The sequence below is a fragment of the Oncorhynchus clarkii genome, unplaced genomic scaffold, assembly GCF_045791955.1.
Source record: "Oncorhynchus clarkii lewisi isolate Uvic-CL-2024 unplaced genomic scaffold, UVic_Ocla_1.0 unplaced_contig_8524_pilon_pilon, whole genome shotgun sequence".
NCBI classification, from domain to species: domain Eukaryota; kingdom Metazoa; phylum Chordata; class Actinopteri; order Salmoniformes; family Salmonidae; genus Oncorhynchus; species Oncorhynchus clarkii.
Genome location: NW_027257969.1, coordinates 25132 through 37776, shown reverse-complemented (window position 1 = coordinate 37776; position 12645 = coordinate 25132). Strand labels below are relative to the sequence as shown.

General features: G+C 43.4%; 1 protein-coding gene across 1 annotated transcript in view; it reads left to right on the top strand.

Moving 5' to 3' along the window:
* The window catches only part of LOC139394312 (regulator of G-protein signaling 22-like), a 40879-nt gene that overhangs the window by 9401 nt on the left and 18833 nt on the right, over nt 1-12645 (top strand). The window contains exons 6-13 of the mRNA XM_071142350.1: nt 499-658; nt 1411-2078; nt 3426-3587; nt 7006-7219; nt 8349-8474; nt 8737-8838; nt 11283-11477; nt 11658-11750. Of these exons, the coding sequence (XP_070998451.1) occupies nt 499-658; nt 1411-2078; nt 3426-3587; nt 7006-7219; nt 8349-8474; nt 8737-8838; nt 11283-11477; nt 11658-11750 (1720 nt within the window). The remainder of the gene's footprint in view (nt 1-498; nt 659-1410; nt 2079-3425; nt 3588-7005; nt 7220-8348; nt 8475-8736; nt 8839-11282; nt 11478-11657; nt 11751-12645) is intronic.

Genomic DNA, 12645 nt, shown 5'->3' with positions numbered 1-12645 from the left:
TCCATTCTATTCCATTCTATTCCATTCCATTCTATTATATTCCATTCTATTCCATTATATTCCATTATATTCCATTCCATTCCATTATATTCCATTATATTCCATTATATTCCATTCCATTATATTCCATTCCATTCCATTCTATTCCATTATATTCCATTCCATTCCATTATATTCCATTCCATTATATTCCATTCCATTATATTCCATTCCATTATATTCCATTCCATTATATTCCATTCCATTATATTCCATTCCATTATATTCCATTCCATTATATTCCATTCCATTATATTCCATTCCATTCCATTATATTCCATTCTATACTATTCCATTCCATTCTATTCTATTCTATTCTATTATATTCTATTCTATTCCATTCATAGCTTTGTCTGACCCTCCATTCCTGCACTTTGTGACAAATGTTGTTTAAAAGGCTTTTATAAATAACGTTTTGATTGATTGATGTGTGTTTGATGCTTGACGATGTTTCCCAAGGTTAGCGAAGCTGCTCTCTCAGTGGGGCCCTCAGGGCTGGAACCAGAAGAGGGATGGTACCTCAGTCCAGCCCCCTGTCACCACAGAGCCTGTCTGTCCTTCCCCTGGGCCCGATGACAGAGAGACCCTGATGAAGGTCCTCTATGTGTCACTGGGACAGGTCAGCAGATCCTGCTTATTCACATAGATGGTATATCTCAGTATGATGTCAATATGGTTCAGTACAGCGGAGATGATATATCTCATTATGGTTCAGTACAGCGGAGATGATATATCTCAGTATGATGTCAATATGGTTCAGTACAGCGGAGATGATATATCTCATTATGGTTCAGTACAGCGGAGATGATATATCTCAGCATGATGTCAATATGGTTCAGTACAGCGGAGATGATATATCTCAGCATGATGTCAATATGGTTCAGTACAGCGGAGATGATATATCTCAGTATGATGTCAATATGGTTCAGTACAGCGGAGATGATATATCTCAGCATGATGTCAATATGGTTCAGTACAGCGGAGATGATATATCTCAGCATGATGTCAATATGGTTCAGTACAGCGGAGATGATATATCTCAGTATGATGTCAATATGGTTCAGTACAGCGGAGATGATATATCTCAGCATGATGTCAATATGGTTCAGTACAGCGGAGATGATATATCTCAGCATGATGTCAATATGGTTCAGTACAGCGGAGATGATATATCTCAGTATGATGTCAATATGGTTCAGTACAGCGGAGATGATTATTTGTCATAAATAAACACTTGTTTTGTGGTGTTGGTAAAACAGTAGTTTACTTTATATACTGTGTATGATCCAGGTATTTCTCTGTCTCTGTCACCCCAGGCAACACTTCCCTGTAGTCACACTGGGTGTGTTTGTGTTCTTTGTGTGTCTGCAGTCCTCGGTAACAGACATGTTGACAATGGCTAAGGACAAAGACAAGCGGCTGCCTGTCTGTACCCGGTCTGTGAGAACCCCGGTGTGCTCTCTGGGCCGGGAGGGACAGAGGGGTCCGGCCTCAGCCTGCTTCTCCTGCATCCCTGACTCAGAGTCCTACGCCCTGTCCTCCTCACTCCTCGTCTCCTTTCCTCTCTCCTCTTCGCTCCCGGACTGTCCTCTCTGCTCTTCACTTCTAGACTGGGACAAGAGACGGGGAGACCACAGCGCAGAGCAGGAGATGAAAGTCTACCTCACAGAGACAGAGGCAAAGACAGAGATAGAGGCAGGAACTACAGATGAGGATAATGGGGACCCCAAGCCCCAGAGTCCCGCCTGTTCTACCACTGATGAGGAGACGGGTGGTCCCCACACAGAGAGCACCTGTGAGGGAGGTCCAGCCACCAGCCACAGCAGACTGAAGGAGCAGCAGGAGGAGGTTGGAGGGTCAGAGGAGGAGAATGACCATGACCTTGAGTTCTATGATGTCACTGCTAGTAACAATGGTGATAGACAGGGCCTTGGTGACTTTAAGGACTTCTTAAAGGGAACACTAGGAGAGAAGCTTTTGCGTCTGTGGATGGATATAGAGAGACTGAAGACCCTACAGGACGACAGGAGGAGAATCAGGTATTCATGAACACATTCAGTACTTCATATACACATTCAGTACTTCATATACACATTCAGTACTTCATATACACATTCAGTACTTCATATATACATTCAGTACTTCATATACACATTCAGTACTTCATATATACATTCAGTACTTCATATATACATTCAGTACTTCATATATACATTCAGTACTTCATATACACATTCAGTACTTCATATATACATTCAGTACTTCATATATACATTCAGTACTTCATATATACATTCAGTACTTCATATACACATTCAGTACTTCATATACACATTTAGTACTTCCTTAAAGGGCCAATGCAGCAGTTTTTATCTCAATATCAAATCACATTTCTGGGTAACAATGAAGTACCTTACTGTGATTGTTTTCAATTAAAATGGTCAAAATGAAACAAATGTATCTTCTTAGCAAAAGGCAATTTCTCAAGGGGGGGGGGGGGAACAGAACATTTTCTCTTATTGGCAGAGAGGTTTGGAACTCTCTTTCTTATTGGTCTATTAACTAATTCACTGCACGGTGATGTCACCATGGAAGGCCAACACTCCATCCCACCAAAACAGGCTGACATTTCAAAGCTCATAGTGTGAAAATATATATAAAACACAGGAATTTCATAGTTTTGACTGCACTGGGCCTTTAACCCATAACTCCTAACCTTCACCTTAACCCTGACCCCAACCCTTAACCCATAACTCCTAACCTTCACCTGAACCCAACCCTGACCCCAACCCTGACCCCAACCCTTAACCCATAACTCCTAACCTTCACCTGAACCCAACCCTGACCCCAACCCTGACCCCAACCCTTAACACATAACTCCTAACCTTCACCTTAATCCTGATCCCCAACCCCTAACCCATAACTCCTAACCTTCACCTGAACCCTGACCCCAACCCTTAACCCATAACTCTGACTCTTAACCTAAGCCATAACCCTAACCCCAACCCTGACCCCAACCTCATAACTCCTAACCTTCACCTTAACCCTGACCCCAACCCTTAACCCATAACTCTGACTCTTAACCTAAGCCATAACCCTGACCCCAACCCTGACCCCAACCCTTAACCCATAACTCTGACTCTTAACCTAAGCCATAACCCTAACCCCAACCCTGACCCCAACCCTTAACCCCATAACTCCTAACCTTCACCTTAACCCTGACCCCAACCCTTAACCCATAACTCTGACTCTTAACCTAAGCCATAACCCTAACCTCAACCCTAACCCTTCATTGAAGTATAGAACCTGAGATGACAATGAGCCTTCCTCTTAACCAATGACGTGGACAGAACCATCTTCAGTGACTGATTTATTAATTGTTTCAGGCATTTGGTCCAGATGCGTAGCTGCTACCTGCTGACCGGTGGCCAGAGCAGTCTGAATGGTGAGCTGTTAACCAGACTGGGTCTCTCTACCTCCCCCTGCTGGAGAGAGGACAGACTGCAGAGAGTTCAGCCCCGTGTCACTGAGACACTGCTCTGCTACTGGTGAGACAGACAGACTGAGGTCATCCACACCAGGGGTTTTTATACCTCTCCTCGGGGACCCCCAGACGTTCCACGTTTTTTAAACTACTCCAGAGCCCTCCGATTTAACATTGTGATCATGTTTATATACTGTTTTACCCACTTCGTATGTATAAACTGTATTCTAGTCAAGGCCCATCCTGTATAACTACTGTCTATACACACCATCCTATATAACTACTGTCTATACTGTCTATACACACCATCCTCTATAACTACTGTCTATACACACCATCCTATATAACTACTGTCTATACACACCATCCTATATAACTACTGTCTATACACACCATCCTGTATAACTACTGTCTATACACACCATCCTGTATAACTACTGTCTATACACACCATCCTGTATAACTACTGTCTATACTGTCTATACACACCATCCTATATAACTACTGTCTATACTGTCTATACACACCATCCTCTATAACTACTGTCTATACTGTCTATACACACCATCCTATATAACTACTGTCTATACTGTCTATACACACCATCCTCTATAACTACTGTCTATACACACCATCCTCTATAACTACTGTCTATACACACCATCCTATATAACTACTGTCTATACACACCATCCTATATAACTACTGTCTATACACACCATCCTATATAACTACTGTCTATACACACCATCCTATATAACTACTGTCTATACTGTCTATACACACCATCCTATATAACTACTGTCTATACACACCATCCTCTATAACTACTGTCTATACACACCATCCTCTATAACTACTGTCTATACACACCATCCTATATAACTACTGTCTATACACACCATCCTATATAACTACTGTCTATACACACCATCCTATATAACTACTGTCTATACTGTCTATACACACCATCCTATATAATTACTGTCTATACTGTCTATACACACCATCCTCTATAACTACTGTCTATACTGTCTATACACACCATCCTCTATAACTACTCTCTATACACACCATCCTATATAACTACTGTCTATACTGTCTATACACACCATCCTCTATAACTACTGTCTATACTGTCTATACACACCATCCTATATAACTACTGTCTATACACACCATCCTATATAACTACTGTCTATAATGTCTATACACACCATCCTCTATAACTACTGTCTATACTGTCTATATACACCATCCTATATAACTACTGTCTATACACACCATCCTATATAACTACTGTCTATACACACCATCCTATATAACTACTGTCTATACACACCATCCTATATAACTACTGTCTATACACACCATCCTCTATAACTACTGTCTATACTGTCTATACACACCATACTCTATAACTACTCTCTATACTGTCTATACACACCATCCTATATAACTACTGTATATACACACCATCCTCTATAACTACTGTCTATACACACCATCCTATATAACTACTGTCTATACACACCATCCTCTATAACTACTGTCTATACACACCATCCTATATAACTACTGTCTATACACACCATCCTATATAACTACTGTCTATACTGTCTATACACACCATCCTATATAACTACTGTCTATACACCCCATTCTATGTAACTACTGTCTATACACACCATCCTCTATAACCACTGTCCATACTGTCTATACACACCATCCTATATAACTACTGTCTATACACCCCATTCTATGTAACTACTGTCTATACTGTCTATACACACCATCCTATATAACTACTGTCTATACACACCATCCTATATAACTACTGTCTATACACACCATCCTCTATAACTACTGTCTATACTGTCTATACACACCATCCTATATAACTACTAGACTAGACTGTGAACTGTGATCACCTGGTCCATACTAGACTAGACTGTGACCTGAACTGAGATCACCTGGTCCATACTAGACTAGACTGTGACCTGAACTGAGATCACCTGGTCCATACTAGACTAGACTGTGACCTGAACTGAGATCACCTGGTCCATACTAGACTAGACTGAGGCCTGAACTGAGATCACCTGGTCCATACTAGACTAGACTGTGACCTGAACTGAGATCACCTGGTCCATACTAGACTAGACTGTGACCTGAACTGAGATCACCTGGTCCATACTAGACTAGACTGTGACCTGAACTAGCATCACCTGGTCCATACTAGACTGTGACCTGAACTAGGATCACCTGGTCCATACTAGACTAGACTGTGACCTGAACTGAGATCACCTGGTCCATACTAGACTAGACTGTGACCTGAACTGAGATCACCTGGTCCATACTAGACTAGACTGAGGCCTGAACTGTGATCCCCTGGTCCATACTAGACTAGACTGTGACCTGAACTAGCATCACCTGGTCCATACTAGACTGTGACCTGAACTAGGATCACCTGGTCCATACTAGACTAGACTGTGACCTGAACTGTGATCACCTGGTCCATACTAGACTAGACTGTGACCTGAACTGTGATCACCTGGTCCATACTAGACTAGACTGTGACCTGAACTGTGATCACCTGGTCCATACTAGACTGTGACCTGAACTGAAATCACCTGGTCCATACTAGACTAGACTGTGACCTGAACTAGGATCACCTGGTCCATACTAGACTAGACTGTGACCTGAACTGTGATCACCTGGTCCGTACTAGACTGTGACTCCAACTGTGATCACCTGGTCCATACTAGACTAGACTGAGGCCTGAACTGAGATCACCTGGTCCATACTAGACTAGACTGAGGCCTGAACTGTTATCACCTGGTCCATACTAGACTAGACTGAGGCCTGAACTGAGATCACCTGGTCCATACTAGACTAGACTGTGACCTGAACTGAGATCACCTGGTCCATACTAGACTAGACTGTGGCCTGAACTGTTATCACCTGGTCCATACTAGACTAGACTGAGGCCTGAACTGTCATCACCTGGTCCATACTAGACTAGACTGTGACCTGAACTGAGATCACCTGGTCCATACTAGACTAGACTGAGGCCTGAACTGTTATCACCTGGTCCATACTAGACTAGACTGAGGCCTGAACTGTCATCACCTGGTCCATACTAGACTAGACTGAGGCCTGAACTGTTATCACCTGGTCCGTACTAGACTGTGAACTGTTATCACCTGGTCCATACTAGACTGTGACCTGAACTGTTATCACCTGGTCAAGTTGTGTTCCAGGGGTCCCAGGTTCATGTTGTGTTCCAGGGGTCCAAGGTTCATGTTCTGGTTGGGTTCCAGGGGTCCCAGGTTCATGTTGTGTTCCAGGGGTCCCAGGTTCATGTTGTGTTCCAGGGGTCCCAGGTTCATGTTGTGTTCCAGGGGTCCCAGGTTCATGTTGTGTTCCAGGGGTCCCAGGTTCATGTTGTGTTCCAGGGGTCCCAGGTTCATGTTGTGTTCCAGGGGTCCCAGGTTCAGGATGAGCCAGAGAGCAGTAGATCCTCTCAGACTGTCACTGTGGAGGAACAGACAGCTACACCCTCCCTCTGGTGTGAACCCTAACCCTCGTTACATCAACCTCCACCCCCTCCGGCCTCACATCTCTATCCCTCAACCTACCATCCGCCCAGACACCTCTCTACCCAGAGACAGGACCCCCACACCAGCTCACACACAGGTACTAGGTGTGACCGACAGAGAGTTGAGATAGGAGCTTTGAAATGTCTTTATTTTATAAAAAGCGCTATATAAGTTGAATAAAGTCGTATTATTCTGTGTGTGTGGTGTCAGACAGGTTAGTAAAGTCGTATTATTCTGTGTGGTGTCAGACAGGTTAGTAAAGTCGTATTATTCTGTGTGGTGTCAGACAGGTTAGTAAAGTCGTATTATTCTGTGTGGTGTCAGACAGGTTAGTAAGTCGTATTATTCTGTGTGTGTGGTGTCAGACATGTTAGTAAAGTCGTATTATTCTGTGTGGTGTCAGACACGTTAGTAAAGTCGTATTATTCTGTGTGGTGTCAGACAGGTTAGTAAAGTCGTATTATTCTGTGTGGTGTCAGACAGGTTAGTAAGTCGTATTATTCTGTGTGTGTGGTGTCAGACAGGTTAGTAAAGTCGTATTATTCTGTGTGGTGTCAGACAGGTTAGTAAAGTCGTATTATTCTGTGTGGTGTCAGACACGTTAGTAAAGTCGTATTATTCTGTGTGGTGTCAGACAGGTTAGTAAAGTCGTATTATTCTGTGTGTGTGGTGTCAGACAGGTTAGTAAAGTCGTATTATTCTGTGTGTGTGGTGTCAGACAGGTTAATAAAGTCGTATTATTCTGTGTGTGTGGTGTCAGACAGGTTAGTAAAGTCGTATTATTCTGTGTGGTGTCAGACACGTTAGTAAAGTCGTATTATTCTGTGTGTGTGGTGTCAGACAGGTTAGTAAAGTCGTATTATTCTGTGTGGTGTCAGACAGGTTAATAAAGTCGTATTATTCTGTGTGGTGTCAGACAGGTTAATAAAGTCGTATTATTCTGTGTGGTGTCAGACAGGTTAATAAAGTCGTATTATTCTGTGTGGTGTCAGACAGGTTAATAAAGTCGTATTATTCTGTGTGGTGTCAGACAGGTTAATAAAGTCGTATTATTCTGTGTGTGGTGTCAGACAGGTTAATAAAGTCGTATTATTCTGTGTGGTGTCAGACAGGTTAATAAAGTCGTATTATTCTGTGTGTGTGGTGTCAGACAGGTTAATAAAGTCGTATTATTCTGTGTGGTGTCAGACAGGTTAATAAAGTCGTATTATTCTGTGTGGTGTCAGACAGGTTATGCCAGCAGCAGTCCTGTTGTAGGGGCCTGGAGGATGGAGAGGATGTTACAGGCTCTATGTGTGGACTCACAGGCCGGGTTCTACTTCACACGCTACTGTGAACGCTCTGGAAACCCGGTATAGACAGCTCTCTCTCTCTCTCTCTCTCTCTCTCTCTCTCTGTCTCTGTCTATCTCTCTCTCTCTCTGTCTCTCTGTCTCTCTGTCTCTCTATCTCTCTCTGTCTCTCTCTCTCTGGCGCTGTCTCTCTCTGGCTCTGTCTCTCTCTCTCTCTCTCTCTCTATCTCTCGCTCTGTCTCTCCTTCTCTCTCTCTCTCCCATAGTGCTGTTGTAGCTGTATTGTACAACATAAATGAATAGGTCTTCCTGTATCTTGTCAGCTGTGGGAGAATGCCGTCCACTGCTGGTGTGATCTGCAGCAGTACCACCAGCTCTTCTACCAAGATGGACTGGATCCCTACAGGGTACAGAGACAGGCTCATGTAAGAATGATTCCCTGGGGGAAGGGGGGGGGGGGGGGGGTAATTGCATCTGATGCTGGATTAGGTTCTGGTGGGAGATGTAGGATAGAATATATTAACGATACAGGCGAAGTCTCCACCCCAGTCAATGGAGACTCTCAGCCAAAGCGTGGGCCAAATGTCCAAGCCCCTTCCCTAATTTGAACGAGCCATACATTAAAGGCATTTAATGAGCCCTACATTAAAGGCATTTAATGAGCCCTACATTAAAGACATATAATGAGCCCTACATTAAAGGCATTTTATGAGCCCTACATTAAAGACATTTAATGAGCCCTACATTAAAGACATTTAATGAGCCCTACATTAAAGACATTTAATGAGCCCTACATTAAAGACATATAATGAGCCCTACATTAAAGACATTTAATGAGCCCTACATTAAAGACATTTAATGAGCCCTACATTAAAGACATTTAATGAGCCCTACATTAAAGACATATAATGAGCCCTACATTAAAGACATTTAATGAGCCCTACATTAAAGACATTTAATGAGCCCTACATTAAAGACATTTAATGAGCCCTACATTAAAGACATATAATGAGCCCTACATTAAAGACATATAATGAGCCCTACATTAAAGACATATAATGAGCCCTACATTAAAGACATATAATGAGCCCTACATTAAAGACATATAATGAGCCCTACATTAAAGACATATAATGAGCCCTACATTAAAGACATATAATGAGCCCTACATTAAAGACATATAATGAGCCCTACATTAAAGACATATAATGAGCCCTACATTAAAGACATATAATGAGCCCTACATTAAAGACATATAATGAGCCCTACATTAAAGACATATAATGAGCCCTACATTAAAGACATATAATGAGCCCTACATTAAAGACATATAATGAGCCCTACATTAAAGACATTTAATGAGCCCTACATTAAAGACATATAATGAGCCCTACATTAAAGACATATAATGAGCCCTATATTAGACATTTTATGTGATGATGATGATGGAGTGACTATCATGATGATGATGGAGTGACTATCATGATGATGATGATAGAGATGATGGTGATGATGATGATAGTGATGATGGTGATGGTGATGATAGTGATGATGATGATGATGATGGTGATGATAGTGATGATGGTGATGATGATGATAGTGATGATGGTGATGGTGATGATGATGGTGATGATAGTGATGATGGTGATGATGATGATGATGATGATGGTGATGATGATGATAGTGATGATGGTGATGATAGTGATGATGGTGGTGGTGATGATGATAGTGATGATGGTGATGATAGTGATGATGGTGGTGGTGATGATGATAGTCATGATGATGAAGATGATAGTGATGATGATGATGGTAGTGATGACGATAGTGATGATGGTGTCACGAACCAAGACAACGAAACTCGAACCGAGACAACGTGGAGATAAGGCATAACAAAATATATATTGATTAACTAAAGCAACTAAGGAAAATATACAATGGTGTGTGTAATCAGTAATCAGTAGTGTAAGTGAGTGTTTTGCATGCATGGATGTGATAATGCAGGGTGTTGAAAGGTACCAAAGCAAACAAACAAAAGGCCACCAAGAACCACAACACAATCTACAAAGGTGTCTGCATGGAGAGAGTCTCCTCCATGAATGTGGAAGAGGTCTATTTATCCTGGGAGACACCTGGCCCAGGTGTTTCCCATGTAGCTGACGACCCTCCCATCTCCGCCCACCGGCATCCTAATAAGGAAACAAGAACAAAGACAGAATACGGCAGACAGAGTGGGAGGGTCGTCACAATGGTGATGATGGTGGTGATGATGATAGTGATGATGATAGTGGTGATGATAGTGATGATAATGATAGTCATGATGATGAAGATGACCGTCTGACCCATTAGTTACGGTTCTCATTCTAACCCCTCCAGTTGATAGTGATGATGGTGGTGATGATGATAGTGATGATGATGATGAAGATGACCGTCTGACCCATTAGTTACGGTTCTCATTCTAACCCCTCCAGTTGTGATGATGATGGTGATGATGATGAAGATGATGAAGATGACCGTCTCACCCATTAGTTACGGTTCTCATTCTAACCCCTCCAGTTGTGATGATGGTGATGATGATGATGATGAAGATGACCGTCTGACCCATTAGTTACGGTTCTCATTCTAACCCCTCCAGTTGTGATGATGATGGTGATGATGATGAAGATGACCGTCTCACCCATTAGTTACGGTTCTCATTCTAACCCCTCCAGTTGTGATGATGATGGTGATGATGATGAAGATGACCGTCTGACCCATTAGTTACGGTTCTCATTCTAACCCCTCCAGTTGTGATGATGATGGTGATGATGATGAAGATGATGAAGATGACCGTCTCACCCATTAGTTACGGTTCTCATTCTAACCCCTCCAGTTGCTGTATTCAACCTACGTGTGCAGTGCTGCCCGTAGTAGCATTGAGGTGGAGGAGGAGAGCAGAGAGAGGGTGTACACCTGTCTCACTCCCCCGTTTGAGGAGCTGTTTGACTGGGTGGAGGAACACACTCTGACCCTCCTCCTGGAGCCCTGGACGCTGCTCACCACCAGGGACACAGACACCTTCCTGAAGGTGTGAGCCCTTATCTTTAAAAACATTTTTTTTAAACACGCTATAGTTGAAATAGCTTATCGGCCGAAACGGACAAACTCTCCTGTTCGTGCATCTCTCCTTAGTCAGATTCGTAAGATGTGTGTTATGGTCTGGATATTTGATGTCGTGGATTCATTGTTACTGCGCGTTCTCTCTCAGGTGGCTGTACGGGAGGAGACTCGCCAGGTGGAGTCAGAGCCGTACGGAGAACTGAAGACGCTGTACGAGGAGGCTGTACACAGACTGGAACAGGTGAGCTCTATTGAAGTCCAACGCTCCAATGCATGATCTATGTAACAGTCTGAGTAGTAAGTGGTGATCTAGGATCAAGTCCCCCCTGAAGTGGTGATCTAGGATCAAGTCCCCCCTGAAGTGGTGATCTAGGATCAAGTCCCCCCTGTTCCTCTGAAGTGCTGATCAAGGATCAAGGATCAAGTCCCCCCTGAAGTGCTGATCTAGGATCAAGTCCCCCCTGTCCCTCTGAAGTGCTGATCTAGGATCAAGTCCCCTCTGAAGTGCTGATCTAGGATCAAGTCCCCCCTGTCCCTCTGAAGTGCTGATCAAGGATCAAGTCCCCCCTGTCCCCCTGAAGTGCTGATCTAGGATCAAGTCCCCCCTGTCCCTCTGAAGTGCTGATCTAGGATCAAGTCCCCCCTGAAGTGCTGATCTAGGATCAAGTCCCCCCTGAAGTGCTGATCTAGGTTCAAGTCCCCCCTGTCCCCCTGAAGTGTTGATCTAGGATCAAGTCCCCCCTGTCCCTCTGAAGTGCTGATCAAGGATCAAGTCCCCCCTGAAGTGCTGATCTAGGTTCAAGTCCCCCCTGTCCCCCTGAAGTGCTGATCTAGGATCAAGTCCCCCCTGAAGTGCTGATCTAGGATCAAGTCTCCCCTGTCCCCCTGAAGTGGTGATCTAGGATCAAGTCCCCCTGAAGTGCTGATCTAGGATCAAGTCCCCCCTGAAGTACTGATCTAGTATCAAGTCCCCCCTGAAGTGTTGATCTAGGATCAAGTCCCCCCTGAAGTGTTGATCTAGGATCAAGTCCCCCCTGAAGTGTTGATCTAGGATCAAGTCCCCCCTGAAGTACTGATCTAGGATCAAGTCCCCCCTGAAGTGCTGATCTAGGATCAAGTCCCCTCTGAAGTGCTGA